The 24,605-nt window shown below is 65.2% G+C and overlaps 1 protein-coding gene across 1 annotated transcript; it reads right to left on the reverse strand.

Moving 5' to 3' along the window:
• Positions 1 to 291: 291 nt before the first annotated feature.
• MYO15A (myosin XVA) lies at positions 292 to 22,798 on the reverse strand (the record flags this gene model as incomplete). Its single annotated transcript, XM_084270931.1, has 63 exons — positions 292 to 393; positions 481 to 621; positions 901 to 1,034; positions 1,443 to 1,576; positions 1,686 to 1,819; positions 1,920 to 2,080; positions 2,167 to 2,263; positions 2,501 to 2,578; positions 2,969 to 3,063; positions 3,186 to 3,316; positions 3,534 to 3,616; positions 3,720 to 3,793; positions 4,017 to 4,089; positions 4,241 to 4,307; positions 4,382 to 4,515; positions 4,587 to 4,792; positions 5,177 to 5,251; positions 5,379 to 5,490; positions 5,804 to 5,945; positions 6,030 to 6,148; positions 6,232 to 6,347; positions 6,731 to 6,806; positions 6,965 to 7,024; positions 7,154 to 7,275; positions 7,530 to 7,623; positions 7,708 to 7,798; positions 7,989 to 8,127; positions 8,233 to 8,296; positions 8,436 to 8,497; positions 8,626 to 8,749; positions 8,845 to 8,933; positions 9,024 to 9,103; positions 9,271 to 9,462; positions 9,652 to 9,724; positions 9,855 to 10,033; positions 10,290 to 10,525; positions 10,616 to 10,711; positions 11,428 to 11,558; positions 11,648 to 11,729; positions 11,916 to 11,969; positions 12,226 to 12,310; positions 12,382 to 12,557; positions 12,648 to 12,765; positions 13,007 to 13,131; positions 13,288 to 13,333; positions 13,487 to 13,641; positions 14,052 to 14,129; positions 14,321 to 14,446; positions 14,862 to 14,993; positions 15,085 to 15,180; positions 15,270 to 15,393; positions 15,678 to 15,736; positions 15,857 to 15,970; positions 16,076 to 16,237; positions 16,439 to 16,552; positions 16,642 to 16,705; positions 17,095 to 17,198; positions 17,675 to 17,765; positions 17,963 to 18,037; positions 18,274 to 18,383; positions 18,490 to 18,553; positions 18,784 to 18,866; positions 19,811 to 22,798. 63 exons carry the CDS (start codon positions 22,796 to 22,798, stop codon positions 292 to 294), a joined length of 9,741 nt encoding a protein of 3,246 aa, XP_084127057.1.
• Positions 22,799 to 24,605: the final 1,807 nt, after the last annotated feature.

Below are 24,605 nucleotides of genomic sequence, written 5' to 3' on the forward strand. Positions count from 1 at the left end.
ACGCGGAGACACGGGAAAGGGGGAGCCGGCGGGCTGGGGAAACTGAGGCACGGGTGTCAGCAGCGCACACACACACCACCCCCCCGCCCCGCCGCCCCGCAACCCCCGCGGCGGCGAGCGCAGCACAAAACCACGGAGACCGAGCCGGGCCGGGCTGACGGGCGTGTATGAACCCCGGGAGTGCCGGGGACAGCGAACCCGCGGGGGCGCGGCGGGCACCGGCAGGGCTGGAGCCCCGTCCCCCGGGGTGAGGCGTGTCCCCCCCCCCCCATCCCGTGCCGTGCGGTGGGCTCAGAGCAGGGTGATCTCGCTGGGCGGCAGCGTCTGCCTCTTCTCCCGGGCGCCCAGCAGCCTCTCCATGTGCACCGCCACGACGCGGCACAGCTCCAGGCCCTGCCGGGGCGGGGGGACACCGTGAGGGGCCGTGCCACGGCCACCGGGGCACCCACATACCCCGTCCCGACCCCCTCCCGTCTCTACCTGCTCCAGCTGCAGCTGGGTGATGCCCTGGGCCAGGAGGTCGCCCAGTGTGATCTCCACGTAGGGGTAGCTGGACCCGGCCGTCGGCCGCTGCGTCCGCGTCGACTGGATCTCCTTCAGCGAGAACTTGGCCACCGGCTCCTGGTGGGGGAGGGACGGGGGAGGGTGGCCCAGTGGCCCCGGGGTTCCGGGAACCCCACCCAGGGGACCGAGGGCCAAAGCGGGTGAAGACGGGAGAAGGATGGAGGGTGCCAGAGATGCGGCTCCACCACCCCGGGAGGTGGACGTGGTCTGCTGGGGCCAAACAGGGGACCCCATCACCTCCACCACCTTCACACCTCACCGTGCCCTGGCACAGCGTTTCCCAGCACCCACAGACCCTGTGCCCCCCCCACCCCCGCCACGCAGCCCCCTGCCTACGTGGGTCTCCTTGCTGAGGAAGTTGAGGCCGTTCTGGTTGACAGCCAAGATGCAGGGCGAGACAATGGCATTATTGCTGCAGCTCTGGATGTAGAAGAAGGATGAGCCGAACATGGGGTAGGCACTCAGCAGCCCTGGGGGAGGGGGACAGGATCTCAGTGCCCACCACCACCCTGTCCTGCCCACCGTGGCTCTGCCAGAGGTCTCATCCCTGTCTGTGCCTGGCAGGAGCTGGGCTGGCTCCCAGATCCAGGAACAGGACTGGACCCAGGAGCAGGCATGGGGCCCTGCTGGAGCCTGCTGGGAGAATGGGTGGCTGAGCAAAGAGCAGCCTCCCCTGCCCTCCGTGTGCAGCATCCTGCCAGCAGTGCAGCACCCCAAGCTCCACATAGGGCCAGGGTCTGCCTTTCCCAGGCTCCCTGTGGAGCATCCAACCAGCATTGCATCCCAGGCAGCCACTGCATCCTCATTAGCACCGTTTGCATATTGCAGCCCCAGAGGCATCTCCATCACCTCCCTGTCCCTGTCCTGCTCCCACTCACCCAGGAACTGTGCCCTGGCCTGGTGGGCACTGAGTGCCTGTGCCTGCTGCATGTGCTGGGTTACCATGTGGAGCCAGGACTGGGCCTTCAGCAGGCAGAAGAGCTGTGGGGGGATGTAGTCCTGAACCTCCCGCCTGCGAGGAGCCAAACAGCAGAGTCAGCACCAGACAACAGCAGGTCCCACACCCCATGGGACGAGCTCACATCAGAACCACCCCCCCCATCCCCAGCTCCCAGCCGTACGCGGTGGGGAGGTGGTGGCGGTCCTTGGCTCGATGCTGGAGGGCGGCCAGCTTGGCCACGTGTGGGAATTGCTGCTCTCCTGGCCTTGCGGGCGGCAGGATGGTGAACAGCCCCTTGAGGTAGTCAGGCAGTACCTGGGGGGACAGAGCGCAGGGGCACGGCTTGGGGACGGGGCATGTTCCCGGGAGACGGGCAGGGAGGTGGTCCCGGAGGAGTCTGGTGGAGTGGCCTGACCTGATTGTAGTGGACGGTGACATAGAGCTCGTTGTCGAACTTGAGGGGCTGGCTCCAGACCACGCGGCGGCACCAGAAGGTGTAGCTGGTGTCCCAGCGCTCCGTCTCAGCGGCCACGTCCAGGACGTACTCCCGGCGGGTCAGTGGCCGCACGCTCTGCCCTGTGCCACCCCTTGAGCCTGAGCACGGCTACCACACGTGGCACCCGCCGGCGGCACAGCCACCCCCGTCCCTGCCAGCCCCTCACCTCTGTCGGTCACCACGAAGAGGATGTACTCATCAAAAGCCTCTGGGTGCTGCAGCCCCATCTCGCAGCACAGCTCCTCGATCACGTCCAGAGCCACCTGGGCACAGGGACAGGCAGCTGGGATGCTGTCGCATCCCCCTACTGCGTTTGGGGCCACCAACAGGTGCTGATTTGAGGCTTATCCCATGTGGGTCGCAGGGAAGGGGTCTCCCTTACAAAGTCCTCCAGCTTGGGGGGGGCAGCTGAGGGTTGCAGCCCCCCAGACATCCACACCCTTTACTGCAGGGTCACCACCAGCTTGGGGTGCGGGAGCCTCCTGCCCCCTCTGACTCACCGAGCATGTCTTGATCTTGAGGTGCTTCTCAATGCCACCGGGCAGGAGGAAGAGCTGGCGCTTGGCACTGCGTCCAGCCTGCGTGGGGAGGATGTGTTGGGGTGCAGGGGGTCCCTTAGCACAGCAAGACCCCAAAGGACACCCCCAATCCCCAGGCTATCCCACAGAGACCATCCCATGGGGGTCATGCAGTATCTCACCCATCCTGCCCAGGTGAACCATCATGCCCCCTGCTCCACCTGCACAGAGCTGTGTGCCCACGGGGGACTCCTGAAAGCTCAGGGCACTCCCAAAGCAGTGCCCCTGGAGAGCAGACCCCAAAAAAGGACCATGCTATCCATGCCAGCAAGGAGTCATCAGTTCAGTCTGGGGGGTGTCCCAAGCCCATGGGGCATCCAGAACCTCCAGAAGGAATCTCAAGCCGGCACCAGCCCTGCCCAATGGGCACCCACAAGCTCCCAGTCTCACCACCATGGCCTTGAGCTCCATGCTGCTGGGAAAGAGGCTGCGACCACCGAACTGCAGCGTTTTCCGCAGGTTCTGCTCACAGGCTTTGGCGATGCCTGGTGGGGATGGGGACCAGGGTGAAGGATGAGGCTGAGCCGCATCTCCGGAGCCCCATGACACCCCAGGGCATCCTTCCCCACCGTGCACCCAGCACCCTGGGGTGTGCACAGACCCCTACCCTGGAAAGGCAGCTCCGGGTGCCTGCTAGCATCCTGCAGGAAGGCCAGGAGGAAGGGCTTGAGCACCTCGGAGCACTTGTAGTAGGCGGCCAGGATGTAGAGCAGCCTCCAGCCCTTCTGGCAGCTGTCCCTGCCGGGGGGAGGGAGCCGGGGCTGAGCCCCTGGGGAGGGTGAGGGTGCCCGTGGCAGCTGCAGCGGCACCCGCTGCCCTGGGGAGCAGCACGAGGCTGGAGTCCCGGGGTCTCCCCCCACATTGGGGTGGCTCAGCCCACCCAGGGACAAGGGTGTCCCCAGTGCCAGCCTCTACTGTCCCAGGCAGAGTGGATGGCACAGGTGCAGGGACTCACGGCTTGGAGCTGGTGTTGTTGGTAACCTGTTTGATGATCTGGCAGTACACCTCGTCCCGCAGGACCTCATGCTCTGCGCACAGCTGGGGGACAGGCATGGCTTGCTCTGCAACTGGGGATGTCCCCAGCTGCCACCGTCCTGCCCAGGCCACCACCAGGACTCCCTGCCCCAGGGTGGGTATTTACCTTGAGGATGGTGCAGATGGCATCCAGCTCCGTCTGCCCCCTCAGAGGGTGGTCACCCATGAACTTCATCACAGCTGGGCATGACAAAGCCACATGGTGACACAGCTCGCCCCATCCCTTCCCCTGAGACACTGCCCTGGGTGTGGGCAGCACCACGGGCACACGGGGCAGTGGGACCAGAGGAGCTAAACCCCATTCCAGGCCATCCCACCTGCCTACCCCCCTTCAAGAATGGGGCTGGAGATGGCCACGGGGCAGGGGTCCAAGCACTTGTGCCCCCCCCCCCCCCCCACCTACCTTGGAAAGCCTCAGTGGCCAGTTTGCTGATGCCACCATCCACGAATTCGATGAGTGACTCCTGGATGGGGGTCTGGAGCAAGGGGAGAGTGTCAGCTCCCAAGAGCAGCCAGAGGGATGTATTGGGGTGTCCTTTTGGGAGCTCCTAGACATGCTGGGACATCAGGAGGACCCACAGGTGACAGCAGGGCAGGGACACCCCAAGGCACACCAATTCCCCATACCTTGGTGAACATCAGCATCTCCAGCACATCAGGCACGTCCCTCTTGGTCTTTGTTCCGCAAGAGTCCCTGGGAGAGGGGCAGGGGTGGGCATGGGTATCCCCACTGCAGGGTGTCCCCCTGTCCCGCTGCCGGGCACTCACATGCTCCCCTGCCGTGCCGCACGGAAATACTGCCGGGCGAAGGCCAACATGGGGCAGGTTCCGGCGCCACCCCCAAGCCGCTCTCCGCTGTCACCCTCCGGACCCTCAGCAAAGGTGGTGCTGGTGGGGGACACCTGCAGAGCGGGGCGGTGGGCGCTGGGCACAGCCAGCACCACCCCGGCAACGGCCCCGGGCCAGCACCCACCTCTGTTTTCCGGTCCAGCTCTTGGGCCGCCGCAGTGGAGGCCACGGCCACAGCCACGGCCGCCGAAGCTGCCACCTTGCCCTGCTTGTCCCTGGGCTCCTCTTTCCTCTCCGCTGGCAAGTGGACGAAGTCGGGGGCCGCGACGGGCTGGACGTACTCGGCAGGGAAGAGCCCCGACCTGCCATGGATGGCCCCGAACTTCCACCCTGTGCCAGGCAGATGGTGGGGCTGGCCTCAGGCTGGCAGCCCTGGGGGGTCACCTCCTAAGAAGCCCCTCTCTGCTCCCTCCTGCCCACTGCACCCCAAGCCTTCCCCAGGAGTCTGGTCGCAGGTTTTGGCTGGCAATGGCTGCAGTTTGCCATTGCTAGAGGTACAGGCACAGACATGGAGCCACAAAGCCCATCGCTCGCAGGGATATGGGGCAGCACCCAGTGGGAACCCCAAGGGAGCATCCCCCTGCAATGGGTTAGTGCCAAAAAGAGCCCAAAGCATCCAGCTGAGAGCTGACAGAGGCAGGATCCTGCCCCAGCCCAGGAAGGGACATGGCTAAGGGCAGTGAGGGACATGCACAGAGACAGCGTGGCACCCACCAAAATCCTGGGTGCCTGTCTTCAGCTCCTCCAGGTACATCACCTTCTTGCGGACCACGCAGCCATAGTAGTGGTCTGCAGGGAGGGACATCATGGGGATGTCACAGGATGCAAGGCCAGAGCCTCCAGGGCCAGTTAAGCCACCAGTCCTATTACCCCCGTGCCCCCCATCAAGGGTGTTTTGGCAAGGGGGGCTGCTCACCTTTCTCTGGGCACTCCAATGGCTGCAGGTGGATGATGTCCCCTTTGTGGAAGCTGAGCTTGCCCCTGTCCTCTGGGCTGTAGTTCCTCACGGCCACCACGTACTGGGAGTCCTGGGCACAGGGGTCCAGCACAGCTCGTGCATGCAGCCACACAAATGCACATCCATACACACGTGTATGCACATCCATGTACACCTCACACACCCACATCCCACCCAGCACGGGTGCTTCAAGCACCCACGTCTGCAGGATGGCCCCAGCCTGCCCTCCCCAACCTCCCCCTTCACCCCAGGCATGGTCCCATTTGCAGGGTGCCCTCCACTGCCCACCCTGGTCCCAAAAAGTGGGCATACAGGCAAGGTCCAGCCCCAAGGACATGCCCCCAGCCAGTCCCCCTGACCCTGTGGCATCCCCCCACCCCCACCTTCCTGAGCTCCGTGATGAAGTGGTCGACCATGGCCTTGACCTGGGGAGCTTTGGGGGAGAAGAGGATGAGCTTCTCGCTGCGCAGGTTGAATTCCAGCATGTTCCTGGACGGGGTGGTGACGAACAGCACGTCGGCATAGCTGGGGAGGGACGAGGGGGGGCTGAGACACCAGGCACCCACAGCACACATCCCACCCCAACCACCCGGGGCTCCTCACCCCTACCTGTACGCCCGCAGCACCCGCAGCTGCTCCCCAGGGACATTGGTGCCCTTCACCAGCCGCAGCAGCTTGACACCAGCGTGGGACACGGCCAGGATCTGCACGCCCGTCCCCACGCTGCCCTGCGGGTCGGGGTGATGCCTCAGCCAGGGGCATGGGGCTGGAGCATCCTCCACACTGACCTGTCCCATGGCCAGACCCTCACCGTGGCGGGGAAGAGGCGTGAGAAATACACCTCACAGCCATCCCTGGCTGCGGCAATGATCTCCCTCTTGACACTCTCGGTGGCCACGGGGCTGAAGGAGTCCAGCTTGTTTTCCGCTGCAGGGAGAAACAGCCCCAGTGAGCATCCCCCCTCTCCAGGTTGGATCCAGACACAAGGATCACAGTGAGAAGAGGGATGCTCGTCCCTTTCCCAAATCGGCAGGTCTGTGATGGAGAGATGGGTCCACACCCCCAGCAAGGCACCCCCTAATGCAGCAAGCCTGGCTGAGACCTGGCACAACTCGTGACTTTGCAGAGCACTAATTCACAGGGGACTCGTTGTGTTTGGAGGCAAAACTACCCCGGCTTTAGGCAGAGCTGGTTGTGGGCTTGGAGATGTGTACCGGAGTGTCTGGGCATGAGACCTCCAGGTTTGCCCCCTCCACCCCAGGCGTGACCCCCCCCTGCCCAGGAGCAGCAGGACATGGGGTACAGGTTACCAAAGAGGGATTTCAAGCGGAGCCGTTCCTCCTGGCTGATCCGGATGCAGGTGTTGGAGAGCGTGTCACTGAAGATCTGGGGAAGGGGGTGAGGACTGACACAGCAGCATGGCCCCCCAACCCCTCTGCCCTGCCCAGCCCCCCCCAGGCTCCAGGCAGACGATGAGGACAGCCCTTACTCCCCTGCAGCAGGGGAACCCCAGGAGGGGCTCTGGGGCCACATCAGTGCCTCACCTGACGGAAGATGAGGTCAAGCAGCAGTGGGTTGTTGATGCTGTCCTTGGGGTAGAAAACCTGCCAGGAGAGAGACGAGCACAGCTGTATGGCATTGCCCACCCTGCAGGGCCTGGGGCTCAGGGAAGTGCCCCCTTTATCCCCACGGCACTTGACACCATCCCATCCCTGTCCCCCCCACTCCAGCACCTCTTTGCGGATGTATATTTTCCAGGGCACGTTGTGGTAGGTGTAGAAGTCCTCACTGCAGCTCCGGTGCAGCTGGGTCTGGACCTGCTGCGCCTCGGATGGGAGCTCCCGTGACACAGAGACTGCAAAGGGACAGAAAGCCCTGCACAGCGCTGGGAGGGACCACCAACAGCCCCCTCCCCTGCCCGGGGAAACTGAGGCACGGGGCCAGCTGTGGGGCAGGGAGGGTTCAGCTGGGCGCAGCAGTTATTCCCATGAGGATGCAGCAGAGCCAGACCTGCACCTGGCTGCATCAGGTGTCACCCAGTGCTGGGAAGGATGAGGTGCCCCATCTCCACCCTGACCCCAACAGTGTCACAGCTCTGCCCTGTGATACCTGGGGGGCGAGTGGCTGCCGGACGCCCCGTCAGTGCTCGTGGCTGGTACCTGCCACTGGTGACTGGCTTCACCGTGGCCGTTTCCTTGGGCCCCTGTGAGGCAGAGAGCAGGCTCTGGGTGGGGTTGGTGGCTCCCCCAGTCTGGCACAGGGGGCACAGGGGTGGCTGCATCCCTACCGCGCCCGCCGGCACCCGGGCTGCTGAGAGCTGCTCCTTCAGGATCTGCATGGCTTCCTCATGGGGGTCCAGCTTCTTCCCAAAGAGCTTGCTGTAGAGAGAGAACATCACCTACATCACCTGCATCCCACATCACCTGCATCCCACATCACCTGCATCCCTCATCACCTGCACCTGGCATCTCCTACAGCCCACCCTTGCCTGCACCCTGGCATTGGGGCCAGCACATGCACCCACGGGCAGGAGAAGCCTGTGGCTCAGCTGGGGGCCAGGGTGGGTACCTGGGGGGCTGGGAGCCGCGCGGGGCCGGCTGGCACTGCCGGATGATGTTGCGGATGTCATGTGTGGGCCGTGGGAAGTGCTCCGAGTTGAGCCGGGAATGTTGCACCAGGTCACCTGGCCACCGCTGGCCCATGGGGGCTACGGGACCAAGTGTGGCTCATGGGGGGGCTGGACATCACCCTCTCACCTGGGGCCAGGCTCGGTGCCACGAGCCCCCCATTGCCACCCTTTTGCCCCCCTTACCAGCTTTCTGCAAGTAGGGTCGGGGCTGGGGGGCACGGGCTGCCATCCCCTCCACTGCTCTGCCCTGCAAGGGAGACCGTGCCTTGAGCATCTGGCTCCCCAGCTGCCCCTATCCTTGGGCAGCCACCCACGTGAGCTGCTCCACAGCAGAGGCTGGGCAGAACTGCACCCCTCCTGCCCCCCTCCAGCCCTGCCCCACTGACCGGGGGCCCAGGTGGCTGTTTGGCATCTGCCCGGTGCTGCGGGGATGGGGCTGGCTCCGCGCCTGTGATGGCGAAAGGGGAGAGCTCAGCATCCTGCGCTGGGTGCAAGGGTGTCACCCACATCAGGGGTCGGGTGGGGACACCAGGGCAGGGAGCTGGGTCAGGAGGCAGGAGTGCTTGGAGTGCTCACCCCTCGGCTGATGTGTCTCTGTGGGCACAGGGGCTCCACTCCGCTCAGCGCTGCCGCTGTCCCCGCCTCCGGTGCCACCTCCTCCCTTCATCCTCTGGGAGATGGCTGCTGGCTTCTCCAGCTCCTGGGGGACGAGGCATCAGGGGACACAGGCCAAGCTGCCTGCAGCCCCCAAATGCTGCACTCGCTCTGCCTCAGGGAGGGGGACACCCCTCTCACCCCATTGCCATAGGAGAGCACAGGGTCAAAGAGACTGTCCAGGTACCGGTCCAGACCCTTCTGGCTCCGGGGCTCCCCGAATTCCCCATCTGCTGAAGAACAAGGAGGGATGAGCCGCTGGTGGCAGGGCTTCACCCCCCAGCAGATCAGGGGGGGCAGGGGAAGGGGTGCTCATCTACCTTGGGGAGGGTACACCTCTGTGGATGGCAGCGTGGGGGCTTTCACAGCCGGAGGAGGAGGCACTTCATCCAAATCCAAGCTGTGTTGCAGCACCCTGCAGGGAGGGAGGATGTGCTCATCCTGCACCCGCTGGGTGCCGGATCCCCATCCAGGACCCTGACTCACACCTCTGCCGGCACCCATCCAGCCCAGTACCAGCGTTTCCCCACCAGCCCCGTGGCAGGAGACCCTTGCCCAGGTACCTACACCCGGCTGTCCCTGCTGCGGCTCTCAGCCCCCTCCCATGCGACGAGGAAGCAGGACTTCTGCTTGGGAAAGCCCCGGAGCAGCTCGAGGTCAGAGACGAGGTCCAGGACATAGTCATGGCCAGCTAGCTCGGCCCACTGGGCACCTGCCTTCATGGCCACGGACCAGCCACGCCAGCCCTCCACCAGCCCCCTGCCAACAGCAGGACACTGGGGATGGGCACGGGCTGCCAGTGGTGCCCTGGTTCCATGGGGACACCCTGCCCGTAAGCTGGGCATCCCAGTTTCCATCTCCTGGGGAGGATCACCCGAAATGTCCCTGGGGTGATACTGTGCCCCCAGCTTGCCCCACTGGGAGGATGGGTGCCGGTCTGGTGGGTACCTGTACTTCAGGACATCCCCTGCCAGGTCCTCGCCCGTGCTCCAGGAGTGGACAGGGCAGGAGAACTGGTCACCTGGAGAGGGGGGGACAGGTGGTGTAAGTGGGTCCCGCTGGTCCCCTCCTGCCCATGACAGGTGACAGGGTGGCCAAGCCGGGATTGTCCCTCCCCACCGCTGTGCCCCTGACCCCGTGCCGCCCCGCACCGTTGAAGCAGTGGAGGTCAAGGGCCATGCTGGCTTGCTTGCGGTTCGCTGTCCACTCCAGCAGCGAAGGCGGGTAGGCGCGGGCGGCTGCAGCGCCCAGCTGCGACCGCGCCATGGCGTGCATCAGCTTGCGCTGGCACACCGGCTTGTAGCCAGCGAAGGCGTAGTCAGAGACAAACCTGCAGGGAAGGGATGATGCTACAGGAGGGACTGGAGCAGCATCCCCAGGCACGGGGGCAGGGCTGGCCCCAGGGACCACAGAGGCACCTCAGAGCATCCCTGGAGGGACCTGGGCAGCATCCTGGGCACATGCCAGGCTGGCTTGGAGACCCCCCCCGCAGAGCCCCCGCAGTGTCCCTGGGCACTCGTGCCAGGCTGTACCCAAGGGTCACAGCCAGCCCCAGTCCCCAGGTCGCACCCCCAGCCCCAGCTCACTTGAGCAGGTACTTGTCGAAGGCAGCAGAAGGGGGAAAGGCGCTGAGGCAGGCGGCCAGCAGCAGCCAGCCCCGCTCCTCGTTGTTGACGTTGGTGTTACGCCAGACCTGGTTGGCGGCTTGTGCCAGGAGCTCATCCCGCAGCCCTGGTGCCGACAGCCCCTTCTGCACGATGTAGTTGCCAAAGAGGGTCTCCTGTGAGCCGCCCAGCCCCGGGTCCCCCATGAACCGCAGGATCTGCCACCGGGACAGCGAGGTCCTCCCTCTGGCCCCAGGCAGGGAGCAGGGAAGGTACCACAGTGACGGATCCCATGCTGTCCCACCTACCAGCTGGAAGAGGCTGAGCGCCTCGTGGCACAGCTCCTCGTCCAGCCGGGTGAGGGGGGCAGCCAGTGGGGCCGTCAGCATCCCGAATGCTGGTTCCTGCAGTGACACCCGCACCCGTGGCTACCTGGGCCCCGGGAACAGCATCAAGGGGCTGGCCCCACGGTGCCAATGGTGGCGTTGATGCTGACTGGGGACTATGGGGCTGTGAAGGGGCTGCGGCGCAGGATGGGGCCGGCAGCCTCCCAGCAGCAGGAGAAGGATGGGCTCAGGCTGTGCTGGCAGAACCTTTGTGAGACCGAAAGCAGGATCCAGCCCTGGCCCTGTTGTTCAGGATGCCAGGGAGTGGGAAACACACAGCAAAAATAGGGGGCAAGGATGAAGACGGGGGCAAAGCGACCAGGGATGGGGCTGGGGTCCCAGGAGCAAAGTGACCTGGTCTCCCGCCCCAGCGTTTCCAGATCCGCCCCACGTCAGGCATCCAGGAGGGCTCGGCGGGTCTCTCTCCGATAACCTCAGCGGGGTCCCCCCGGCCTCTGGAGACGACAGGAACCCACGGGGAGGGAGGGAGGTGGTGGCTGGCTCCCTGCAGCACCGCAGCCACCCCGCAGCATCCCCTCTTGCACCCCGCAGCATCCCTGGGGCCAAAGCCAGGACAGACCCCCGCTTGGGATGGTGCAGGGAGCTGCCGGGCAGAGCCACCATGGGGACCCTGAAGCTAACCACTCAGCCATGACAGGAGCGCTGAGGACACCCCAAAAGCCAGCTGCCTGCTGGGCAGGCTCCCCGCTGCCGGGCTGTGGCGCCCACCTTACCTGGAAATGGCCCCGCACGTACTTGGCCATGGGGTAGTTGTTGATGTCGAGGGGGAGGGTGAGCTGGGAGTCGGGCTGCAGCGCCGGCGGCGGCACCAGGACCACGCAGCCAGCGTTCACTTCCCGGGCGGCTGCGGTACAGCGGGCAGCTATGGCACAGCCCCAGGGATGGGGATGAGGGGCTGGGAACGGTGCCACGAGTGGTGCAGGACCCGCTCACCTGCGGCAGCCTCCAGCAGCCCCATCAGCTCAGCCGGGATCTCCAGGTGGGTGACATCCACCACCTCCCTCCTTGTCAGCTCCTGCCAGCGCAGCACAGGGATGCAGCCCCTCACCATGCTGCTCCCTGCCCCAGCACTCATGGGTGCCCCGGTTGGCAGCACGGGGATGGGTGAGCATGAGGCAGGGACGAGGGCATGCCAACATGGGATGCACATGCATCACACCCATGCATGCACCCCTAGTGCTGCACGCTTGTGCTCCATTACCTGCTTCATCCTCTCCTTCTCCTCCTCTGCCCGCCGGCGGGCATCTTCCTTCCTCTGCAAGCAGAGCAGCCGTGCTGAGCCCCTGCCAGTACAGACAGAGACCCAGAGGCAGCGGGACCCCCCTGGGTGCCACTGAACCCCCAGCATCACCAGCCTTTCACCCCAAAGAGGCACTACCCATGCCCCAGATGGGGTCTAGGGGTGATTAGGGTGTTGCTGTGCCCTGTCCAGATCCACCATTGCACATGCAGCAGGGTGGGACCAGATGCCCTGGACCTTCCCCCTCAGGATGTGCCAGGCCCCACCTCACCTTGAGGTACCGCCGGCGGTTCACGTAGATGTGTACCAGCGACCTGAACTTGATGAGCGTGTGCCGCATGCGCCGGTACCGCTGCCTGCAGGAGGGAACCTGTCACCCTCTGCCACAGCCCCCGGCGCCACCCACCGCCCTCCCCCGGGACCCCACCTGGCCAGGTAGCCCCGTGCCCGGCTCTGCAGGAGGACGATCTTTCGGCGGAGGGAGCGGAAGCGTCTCTTGATGAAGAAGGTCCGAGCGTAGCGCTGGAGCGTGAGCGCGGCCAGGTGATGGGCACGGGCTCGCTTGCTCTCCAGCGCCTGGTACAGCTGCTCCTTCAGGAAGAGCTGGGAGCAGGGCAGTGCCGTGAGCCCCCCGACTCAGCCGTACCTCCCCCCAGGCATTGCCAGAGCCGAGGACTCTGCCTGGGACCGTACCTTGCTGACGCCGACATAGTACATGCTGGGGCTGACAGGGCAGAGGTTCCTCAGCATCTCCACGCAGTTGGCCCCGTTGGGAATGACATTGGACCACATGTCAACAAGGCAGCGGTACCTGGGCAAGGCCACGACACCATAACTGTCACTGTCATCAGAATCCACCGGGACACCGGCACCGACCCTCCCCGTGACGATGAGCACTGCACCTGGGAGAGCAGCTTCTCCTGGTGTTGCACACCGTGGGGAGGGGACTCCCAGCTCCCACTGTGGGGGACCCCCCAGGCCAAATGCTGCCCCTTGAAACACCCACAGACTTTGTGTCCCCCCTCACCGGGATGGTGGTGACCCCCAAGCACCTGTCAATGAAGACGAGGAAGGGGATGCGGATGGGGAAGCCTTCCTTGCGGATGCGGATGGTCTCCAGGATCCCTGAGTACCGCAGCTGGCTGCTGACTACATCAGCCTCAAAGAGCCCTGGCTCCTGCAGGAAGGACAGGCAGCAGCCTCCTCAGCCACACAGACAGCACCTGCCCATCACGCATCCACCATACTCCATCCCTGGGCTGGTGAGGAGGGGAACATCCCACCAGCAGCACTGGCATCGTGGTGGGCAGGGGAGCCCCAGGCCAGCTCTCACCTTCTTGTTGTTGGGTTTGAGGCAACGCACAAAGAAGGGGTTGCACCTGCATAGGAGACACCCTGTCAGCCACTGGGTACAGGCACACAGCCAGCCTGGCCTCCCTGTGCCCGGGTCTGGCTCTCATCCTCCTCCTGCCAGCCCGGAGCAGGACCTGGCTGCCTGTCCTGCCCACCCTGCCTGTCTCGCCTGCCCTGACCTCTCCATCTTCTCCACCAGGTCCAGGAGGGACTGCTGGAACCGAGCAGCCACGGTGGGGGCCTTGTACCGCCGTGTCCTGGTGCTGCTCCTCCTGACCAGGCTCCTCTGCCGGGCCATCACCTGGGCATGGCCGAAGAAGAGGTTGGCCACCACCTTGGGGAGATGGGAAGGGTTAGGGAGGAGGAAGGTGGCTGGGATGGTGCAGCTCTCCTGGCTCATCTTCCCAGCCCGGTCACTGCCCTGCTGTCCAGCCCTGAGCGAGTCGCAGCTCTTCTCTGTGGCTGAGTTCCTGGGGTGGATGGGGATGGGCAAGGGGATGGGGAAGAACCAGAGCAGCCCACATGCCCATTTGTGCCAACGCAGGAGGGGGTCAAAGCCCAGAGGACACCATGAGAAGTGGGAACATGGTAGAGCTGGAGCCAGGCTCTGCTCCTGGTCCTCCTGGGCTTTACCAGCCACAGAGCCACACACATGGGGACATGAAAAGGGGTGTGCATGGAAGGGAGTGATCCGTACCCAGCGTCCCCCCAGCACCACAGAGCCAGGGCCAGGCAGGGCCCTACCTTGGTCCTGCTGCTGATGAACAGGTCCAGCACGTCCTGTCGGACTTGGTCATAGTTTTTATCCAAAAACTTGTGAACCTGGCAAAGACAAAAACCTCATGGTAAGGAGCCCTGTGGCACGGTGGGGTAGGGAGGGAGCTCCAGGCTGGAATGAGGGGGGCCACAGCCTGACCTCTTGGGCTGCCCCTCATGCCAGTACAGGATCAACCCCCTAAACCTCCTCTTTAGCCCCTCTGAAAACCCCAGCTAAGCATCCCCCTGACACACACCTGGTAGGTCACCTTCCCTGCATAGTGCTTAATGGTGAACTCGGGCAGCGGCATCTTCGGCTTGGTGTAGAGCGGGTTCGTCCCGTGGTGGTAGTGACACTTCTGGAGGAACGTGTGGTCGGTGGCCTGGGGACAGATGTGGGGTGAGATGTGGCTCAGGCAGTTCAGCAGCCCCAGGAATGTAGGCACTGGGATGGAGATGCCTGAACAACTGGCCAGGCCACGATCACAGCTCTGCCACTGAGCAGCTGCATGGTCATAGGCATCTGCTGCTCTGTGCCTCAGTTTCCCCACTGGCAGAGAGGGTGAAACAACCCTTTTTTTATATAGGCAGCTGGGAGGAGTTTATCAGAAATCCCTGCAAAAGCTGGTCATCTGGGGCAAGTTGCACTGGTGGCTCTGCCCTGGGACTGCCTGGGGCTTGCCCAGCCTGGAGAAACCCAGGAGTGAGGGGTCTCCTAGGTTGTCCAGGGCAGCCTCGGGCCATAGTGACCACGCAGTGCTGCCAACCTCACTTCCTTGGCACCAGGCAGCTCCTCACCTGGGGGAAGCAGCTCTGGTCATCGAGGATCCGGAGGATGCCGTAGGGCTTCTGGGAGATGAGGTCGATGCAGGGCTGGTTGTCACTGAAGGGGATCTCCTTCCACTCGATCTGCTCCCGGATGTACTCCTCCTGTGGGGCCAGCACTCGGTCAGCCTCATGCCCCTGGCCCCACAGCGAGGCCTGGCACAGGCACAGGGCCTGGTGCTGCTCAATGGCCCACCTGCTCCTCCTGGAAGATGATCTTGTTGAAGAAGAACTGCAGGTACTCGTTGGCGTAGTTGATGCAGAGTTGCTCAAAGCTGTTGAAGTTGAGGTCCTGCAAGAAGGCGGTGCCACAGAGCCTGGGACCCCCTCAGCCTTGGGGCTGGCGGGAGGGCTGATGGGGCAGGGGTCAGTCCTGCTCACCTCGAAGCCATAGATGTCCAAGATGGCGATGGAGAGGGCCTCCTTCCGCGGGTACACCAGCTTGTTGATGCGGTCTGTGAGCCAGCCGAAGAGCAGGGAGTAGAGGGTCTTGGCAATGGCATCCCTGGGAATGGGCAAGCCGAGCGCAGTGCTGGAGCGCTGGCACAGCACGGCACAGCACCACATGCACCCCCCTGCCCTGGCCAACACCCATCACAGCCCCATGAGCGCGTGGGACAGCCCTTGGGGCTGTGGTTTTAACCACTGGAGAACTTAAACTGCACTGAGGGACTCGACTGTGCCCTTTCCCAGCCTGGGACCTCACCTCCAGCCCCATGCCCGGGAGCCACACACCTGCCACGCCCCCACACAGCACAGCCCTGTCATCCCCCCACCCCTTCCCTCTACCTGGCATCCACGGCGCTTTCAACAGTCAGTGGGGTAAAAATCTTCTCCCGCAGCGTTTCCTGGTCAGGATGCACAAAGCCCACAGTGCGATGGAGTTTCAGCTGCACCAGCTTTGGTCCCCAGGGACCACCACCCCCCCCTCACCCCCCCACCCACAACCTGTGCACCCCCAGACTCACCGTCACCTTGAAGGTGATGGCTTTCTGCAGGCCCTCAGGGGAGACCTGCAGCAGTTCAGCCACCGTCCGGATCTCCGCGGCGCTCACCACCGTGGCGACCTCCTGGCAGTCGGTCTGCGGGACAGGGTGAGGTGGTGGGATGTGGTGAGACCCCCCCCCCCCACTCTGCTGCATCCTGAATCAGGCCTGAGGAGCGTGGCTCAGCTCCCCTGGGGGTACCTCGTATTTTTCAAAGTAGACGTTTCCCAGGTGGAGGACAGAGGAGAGGATGCGGAAGATGCTGTTCTGCTCCTCCACGCTGAAGCCCAGCGCCTCCATGGTGTTGAGCAGCCGACGGAAATCCTCCGCATCATCCTTGCCGGGGATCTCGCAGTTCCCACCCTGGCACGACCCCCTCAGTGCCATCAGTGGGTCCCAGGGGGGGCAGCACCCAGACCACCATCTCCCCCTTCAACTTGCCCCAAGCACCCTCCCCATCTGCACACCAAATCCAGGGGGATTTAGGAACCCACCAGGATTGTGAGCTTGGCCAGCCCCCTGAAAAGCAGGTGGTGTGAAGGGGTTGGGCAGGGGCCACGCTACCTGGTTCAGGTAGTAGTAGGTCTCTGCGCCCTGCAGGCAGTAGCGCTGCCGCTGCTGGGTGGGCAGCCCTGCCAGCATCTCGTAGAAGATGTGGTAGTTGCGCTCGGTCTTGGCCTGGAGAGCAGAGGACTGAGCAGGGTGGGAGAGGCAAAGGGGATAGTGTTGAGGTAGGGGGCAGAGCCTGGGACCCCCTCACTACCCACCTGGAAGACCACACGGGATTTCTCCAGCAGGTACTGCGAGGTTATGGCACCGCAGATCAGGCCGCTGCAGGGGTGAGAGCGAGCACCCAGCTGGCAACTTTGGCACAGGCAAGGGGTGTGCCACCCCCACATGCCCACCCCTGCCCTGATGCTGCCCCTACACACAGGGTGTCAATTCCCAGCCCCCAGTTATCTCCCACTGGGATCTGTGGGCAGGGAGAGTTACCAGGTCCTGGAGCTGTTACACCCCAGGGTGAAATTTGGCACACACTCCCATTGTTTTTTCCCCAAGCCCCCAAAGTTTGTCCCCAAAAATGTCCCTGTGTGAGTCCCAACCCAGAGTCAAGGGGTGACCAGCAGCAGGGCTGGGCACCAGGGGGGCACCCCCAGGGCAGAGTGACACACGGAGGGGTGGGGAGGCCGGGCGCACAGGCGCTGCTCAGTGGTACTTACTCCTCCAGGAAGATTTCCACGAATTTCCCGAACCTGCTGGAATTGTCATTCCTCACGGTTTTGGCGTTGCCGAAGGATTCCAGCAAGGGAGTCGCCTCCAGGATCTGCCACGGCGATGGGGAGAGCCACAGGGTCAGCCCGAGCACCCCAACACACCACTGGCTTTTCCCATTGCTATGGGACCCCCGTTGACACCTTCCCACCCACGACACCCTCCCCACCACCTCCTGCCCCGTGCAGACACCCATGGGTGCCGAAATCCAAGGTGTGCACCCCGCCTGGGTCGCATGAGGATGCGGGAGGGTGCAAGGAGCCCATGCGCATGGGTGTGCTGAGCTCTGCCTTTCCTCCCCCCACCCCAGCACTGGAGTGACATGGCAGAGATGCCACCACGATGCTCCTTCCCCTTGAACTGTCGCAGTTCACACATGTCACAGATTCCCCTGGGTACCTCTATCTGCCATGGTCCAGGTGGAAGCGTACAGACAAGGAGAGAATGGAGGAACCATGAGCAGAGGGTGGAGGAGGGCACAGGGAGATGGGACAAGGGGACAGGGATGTCCCCAGGGCAGCACCCTACCTGTGGGGCCGTGCTGCGTTTCTGGCTGACGGCTGCCAGGTAGCGCAGGATCAGTTTGGTGGCTTCAGTCTTCCCTGAGCCGCTCTCCCCACTGAAATGCAGAGTGGGGGAAAAGCCGGGGCCATCACCAGCCAAGCAGGGGGCTGGGGAGTGAATGCACCCCAAAAGCACCCAGCACCCATGCCCAGAGGCACCCATCGGCCGTGGGGCCAGGCCGGGCTGGTGGCAGCATCCTGGCAATTAGGGTGGAGCTGGTTAGGGGCCGTGTGGGGGGCAGCTGTGTCCCACCTGATGATGATACACTGGTTGTGTTTGGCATCCATCACTTTGGAGTAGGCGACGTTCGCGATGGCAAAGAGGTGCCTGTGGGGAGGGGGAAGCAGAAGCAGAGGTGGGAGGGGGGTGCAGCACCACAGCACCCTGTACAGGGATCTCACTGGCACCCTGAGCATCCCACACAGCCGCTCCAGCTCCCTGTGACCCAGGGTCCTTGGAGCCCTGGGACTATCCAACCTGGGGGCTGCTGCAGGGCCCAGGGGTGGGTGAAAGCAGATCGGGGTGTCCCTGCCTGGGGGATTCGGGGACAGCCCGGTACTCACGGCGGGTTCTCGCCCAGCGCTCTGCCTTCGTACTGCAGCACCTGCTCCGTCCCGTAGATGTTGTAGAGCCGGTACGGGTTCACTGACACCAGGATGCTGCCGATGTAGGTCTGTGGGAGAGAGAGGTTTGGTGCTGCAACTGCTTGGAGGGCGATGACCTCCCCAAAGATCCCGTGCCCGGGGTCTTCAGGGGATGCTGAGTGCCCCTAAGCTTACGTAGATGAGCTGGCGCTCAAACCGCGTCCGGATGTTGCTCAGCACCGCGGCCTCCTGGAGGTCCCTGGCATGGAGCAGAGGTTTCGTTACTGGGTGGCAGGGGGACAGGAGGTGTCTGCTGTCCCCAAGCATGTCCTCAGCAGCCCCAGGAGACTGGAGAGGACCCCATGTTGGGAGGGATGGGGTAGGGAGCAGTGGGGGCCATGTGGTGCATAGGGGTGGTTGCAACCCTGTCAACCCCCCCATGGTGCTGGGTCATGGTGGGTGGTGAAGGGGATGGGGATGGACACTCACTCCAGCTGGGTCATGTCCTCCAGCCCATCCTCCTCCTGCGGCTCCTGATACCGCATGATGGGCAGGCTGCACAGCGACTGCATCTGCACAGAGCAAACCAGCCCAGCTCCATCAGCAGGGCCATGCTGGCCCCCTCCGGCATCCCACCCAGTCACCACCACCAGCCCAAATCCCCAAACTGGGGAGCTCTCGACCAGTGACAGCAGGGACCCTGAGCCCCTCGGCAGGTGTCACACATCAGGGCAGAGCAGCACTGCTGGAAATGGGGACAAGGGGACACCAAGGTGTTCCTAGTGACCATCCTAGGAAAGGCTGTTCTTGGAGACCCCCGCTCCTGCTTGCCATGGACCAATGGGAACAGGCAGAGATGACTGCGCTGCCCCCAGCCCAACACCCCACGGTTCAGCCCAACCCCACGGGGGCTGCAGGGGGTGGATGATGGAGATCCCCGGGTAGGGTGGCACCTCCATGGGAGATGATGGAAGTGGGCTGGAATAAGAGCAAGCTGTGGGGCTGGGGGCTGCTCCCCTCAGCTGTGCCCCACGGCCATGCACAGAGGTGACGCAGGGCAGGTGGCACGGAGGAACCCGCGCTGGCGGGCGGCCAGGTGGCGGGCGGGAAAGCGGACACCCGTGGGGTCACCGTGCCACCCGCGCCCGCCCCAGCCGGAGATCGGGTCTCAGCATTTCCATACTTGAGAGTCAAATGTCCCGGGGAGGGGAGGGGGGAAGGGGACACACACACAATGGGCAGTGGCCTCCCCCCTCCAGCCCACTCCCCATCGCAGGACCCCTGTCAGCACCCAGAGACCCCGTGGCCACTCGCCCCGCAACCCCGGGGGCTGTAACACACACGGGGGACACCCGCACATCCCCTGCCCTCCTCCTGCCCCCGGCACCGGCACCTCCGCGTTCCGGCGAGCCGGCGGCCGGCTCAACCACACCGCCTCGTCCCGGGTCCCTCCGGCCGCCCCCCGGCTCCTTCCCCCCCATCTCTTTCCCCCGCGGCGGGCTGCCCCCGGCGTTACCTTGCTGCGCCAGGGCTGCCTGGTGCCCAGGTACCCGTCCGCCCAGGGGTGCCGGTCCCTCCAGCCGCCCGCCGGCGAGCGCCGGAGGAGGTACCGGGCGATGTCGGCTCCCCGCTGGCTCGCCCACCGCCGGCCGCGCTGGGAGGGCTGCCGGGGGTTGGGGGGGACCTGCTCGGCCGTCCAGGCGTCGGGCATCTCCCGCACCCGCACGACGTGCTGCGCGGACCAGTGCTGCTTGTACATGCGGGAGGCCCGGCGGAAGGAGCCCAGCCTCTGCACCTGCGGCGTCACCACCGCGTAGCGCCCCGCGCCCTCCTCCCCGGCCGCCCCGTCGACCTCGACGGGTTCCGCCAAGCCCAGGACACGGGAACCGTGGCGGGGGGTAACCGGAGAGCCGGGGGTTCGGCCGCGGGGCGCCGGGAAAGCGGCGCGACGCTGCGGTGAGGGGCTCCGGTCACCGCGGGGGGAGGAGGAGGGAAGGACGGGGTGCCCGGCGTCCGCCCAGCCCCGGCGCGCTGCCGGTGGGCTCGGGGATCTGCGGGTGCTCCCGTCCCGCCGCGATGTGCGCCGGGGAGACGGGGGTGAGCGGGGGGTGGGACGGCGGGAGGGCGGTGAGGACGGGGCCGTTTCGGCGGGGGCCATGCTCCCCACCAGCAGCGACGCCAGGGACTGCACCACCGAGCGTCCCGGAGAGGGACTGCGGGCCCCCGCATCGGCTGGAGACGGCCTCCCCGGGGGGGAGCGGGGGGTCATGCCGGCGAGGGGCTGCCCGATACGCTGGATGAAGGTTTTCGGGGTGCCGGGAGCGGGGCTGGACGGGGGGGGCACTCCGGAGAGACCCCGCGGAGCGCCCTGCCACGGGGGGAGCTCCTCGTCCCAGGAGGGGCCGGGAAGGCTGAGGCGGCGACTGCCGGGGCGGGAGGCGGGTGCCCCGAAGGGGGTTCTCTGCAGCGGCTTCACGGCCTTGGTGGGGGGCTCGGGAAGCCTGGGCCAGGCCTGGGGGAGCGGCAGCCCGGGGGGGCTGCTGCGCCGCGACGGCCGCGGGGTCAAGGGTCTCCCCGACCCCGCTGTGGGCATCCCCAAACGCCCCCCCGCCGGCCTCGGAGGGCGGGGGGCGGTCGGCGGTGGGGCGGGGGGCTCGGGGCCGAACCGCCGGAGGCCGGACCCGAGGGAAGCGGATCGTCGCGGCCCCTCGCCCCGGGCGCTGCCGGGGCGCTGCCGGGCCGGCGGCGGCGGCGATGGGGAGCGAGCGGGGTTGGCGAAGGGGTTACGGAGCGACAGCCGCCGCGCAGCCCCCGGCTCCCGGGGAGGGGGCTGCCCCCAGGGCCCCGCCGGCGGGGAGTGGTCCCTGGCCGGAGATCCTCGCTGCGGGGGGGCACGACCCCCCGAGCCGGCGGTCTCCGTCCCCGCCAGCCCGCGGCCGGAGCGTCTGTAGGAGTGCCGGGGCGGGCGGGGGTCCCGAAATCCCCCCGTCCCCCGGGGCGGGCGGCCGGGGGGCTGCGAGAGGGAGCGCTGGAGGAACTGTCCTAGGGGGCTGCCGCACGCCCGGGCCGCCGGCGCCCGGCGCGGAGGGGCTGCGGTGGGGCCGGGGGCTGCCGGTGGCGGCTCGTACTCGTCGTAGTCGTCCTCATCGCGGGCGGCGGGGAGGTGTGGGGACGGCAGGAGGGGGACGTCCAGGCGGTCCCTGCCGAAAAGCTTGACCTGGGGTCGGGGGAAGAGCCTAAATTTCCTGTTGAGGGAAAGCTTGGAGGAGAGCGTCTCCCGCATGCCCCGGAGCGAGGAGGCGCTGAGGATGGAGAAGGGATACTCCCCGTCCTCCTCCTCCTCCTCTTCCTCCCACTCCTCAGGCTCTTCCGCCTCGGCAATCTCCTCCAGGGCCAGGGCATAGGGGTTGCAGGAGGACTGGGCGTGCGGCGCCCATCCGCCCTCACTGTACTGGATGCGATGCTCAGGGTACTCCCCCCTGGGGTACCCCCCGGCGAGGGGCTCCCCAAAGTCCTCATAGGGATCCCCTTGGTAGCCAAAGGGCCCTGCTGCCTCCTCACCATACTCTGGGTCGCTGCCATAAGGGTCGTACAGGGCGAGGGAGGCCCCACCCCCAAACGGTCCCTCATCTTCGAGCTCTGCATAGCCATAGGGGTGCCCTGGTGGGTCACCTTCATCCCAAAAGCCCCCATAGAAGCCATACTCATCCTCTGCCTCATAGCCAGGGTAGTCAACGTAGGAGGTCGGCACCGAATCCTCGAAGCCATACCGCGCTGGATAGGCTGGGGTTTGGATGTAGTCTTCCTCCTCAGCGTAGCCATGCTGAGGCCCGTAGGCACCATTCTCCTCCTCGGAGTAGCCACACCAAGGACCGTAGGCGGCATCGTCCTCGGCGTAGCCGTGCCGGGAGCCATAGGCTCCGTCTTCCTCCTTGGCGTAGCCACGGCGGGAGCCGTAGGCTCCATCTTCCTTCTTGGCATAGCTGCGGCGGGAGCTGTAGGCTCCATCCTCCTCCTGGGCCCACCCATAGCGCGGCACCGGCGGCTCTGCTGGCGCATGCTGGGAGTGCCGCCGGGACGGACGCCGCGCCATGCTGCCGCGCCTCTCCTGTCCATGCCGCGCCACACTGGGTGCCGACAGCCCGCTGCCGCCTGGGATCCGCTTCATGTTGGCCCGGTGCCTGAGGATCTCGTCTTCCGCGGGGAATGGCAGCTTCCTGGCACCGATACGGGAGAGCCAGGCCGCGTCAGGCGCCCGGCCGCCCCCCGCCAGCCGCCCGCGCCGGGAAAGCACCTTCCTTGCCAGCCAGCCCGTGGCGGCGGCCGCCTTGCTCAGCACCTGTGCCCGTGGCTTGAATTTCCTTTCCGGGCGCCGGCGGAAGAGGGACGCGCCGTCCTCGGCCTCCTGCCCGCCGCGCCGCAGCAGCAGAAAGGATGGTTTTGCTGGTGGGGAGTTGCTGGCTGCCTCCTTCCTCTTCTTGCCCACGTGCTTGAAGCGAACCATCAGGTTGGAGGTGGACTTGAGCACTGCCTTGTTCTTCTTCTTCTTCTTCCTCTTCGTGCTGTGTTTCTGCAGCCCCCAGAAGAAGCGGGATGTGTTCTTGAACTGCCCCTTTTTGGGCCGACGCAGCCCCAGCTTCTTGAAGCCCAGGAAGAGCTTCGAGGTGCTGCGGAGACTCCGCTTCACCCGGGCCTTCGGCACTGCCACCACCTCCTCCTCGGCCAGGCCGGGCTCTGCAGATGCTTTTGGCTGGCCCTTGGCCTCCACACCCTTGGCCCCTTTCTTCTTCTTGGCATTGTCGGCCGACAGCCCCATCACCAGCTTGGAGGTGCCCTTGAGGTTCTTCTTCCCTGTTGCAGCATCACTCTCACCCTCTTCTTCCTCTGGCTCCAGCTGCACCTTCTTCCCCCGGCCTGGCTTCTTTGCCACCACCCCCTTGAGCACCCCCTTCTTCTCCTTCTCCTTCCCTTTCCCCTTCTTGGGCTCCTCCACAGCCACCTCTTCCTCATCCTTCTCTTCCTCCACCGCCTCAGTCTCCTCACTCTCCTCTGCCTTCAGCAGCTCTGCATCCGAGGTCTCCTCCGACTCGTTGGGCTCCTCCTTCTTGCCCTTCTTGCCATCCTTTCCTTTCCCTTTGCCCCCCTTCCCCTTGGCCTCCGCATCCTTTTTGGGCTCCCCCTTCTTGCCGACCATCCTGCCAGCAGCGGATGCTCATGCTCCAGCCCCAGCAGGGCCCTGGGAGATGATGCCCCGTGCCGGTACAAGGCAGCTCCCGGCACACCGTCTGGCTCCTAACCCCGCAGCCTGCCCCAGGAGGGTATTTACCTGCGCCCGGTTTTGGCGAGGCATGTGCCTGTGCGTGGCTCCCTGGGCCGCTGGTGGCCCCCAGCTTGGCATGGCGCTGGGGCAGCGGGACGGCAGTCCATGGGAGCTGCCTCCTGCGGCGCCCCGCGAGTTAGGCAGCAGGGTGCTGACAGCCGGAGTCCGGCTGTAACCCAACCGCCGGGGCTGGCGGCACCATGAATAATGTAAGGGATACGCCGCTCCAGCCCAGAGACTTTTCCGAAGGAGGAGGAAAGGGCCCCGTGGCAGGGAGCATCCTGCCGGGGCGATGCTGCGGAGGATCACGCCTGAAAATCAGACCCTGCCACCTCCCCACGCCTCAGGGCTCCCTCTGCTCTTCCCTGGGGTTCAGCCTCTTCCTCCAGCCAGCGTGGAGAATGAAGAGGAAGCCCAGAGACTCATCTGACCACCCAAAGCCAGACCACAGCACCAAGACAGAGATGATTTTGCAGAGCCCAGGGTACACAGGGAACAGGGCCAAGGGGAGTGCTGCAGAGGAGGAACCCAGCACCAGACCAAATCCCACAGCACCACTGGGAGGTAGAGAGAAGCCAGAAGCCCATGAGGGTACCCCCTGTGTACACTCAGGGTGCCACACATGCCCACATACAGCTGGCAAGGGGGTTTGTGTGTGCCACACGTGCCCTGTGGTGGTGCTGGCAGCGCGTTCGCTCACACACGTGCCCAGGCGCGGGGTGACCACATCAAATGTTAATGCCAGGGCTGAGTTCCTGCAGCTGAGGGTTCATGAAAGTTTAAGGAGCCGTGGTGGGAACTCGCCACCCTGCACGGTGGGACCAGCATGGGCAGGGGCAGCACCCGCTCCACCCCTTCGCAGGGGTGTTTAGGGAGACCCATGGGGGAAGCAGCAGCATCCAGCTGTGGAGCAGCTGGAGGAACTCAAGAACCAGCAACAGCTGGAGGACCAAACCCATCAGTCCCCCCCCAGACCAGGAGATCCTCAAGG

The sequence above is a fragment of the Gallinula chloropus genome, assembly GCF_964237585.1.
Source record: "Gallinula chloropus genome assembly, chromosome: 15".
NCBI lineage: Eukaryota > Metazoa > Chordata > Aves > Gruiformes > Rallidae > Gallinula > Gallinula chloropus.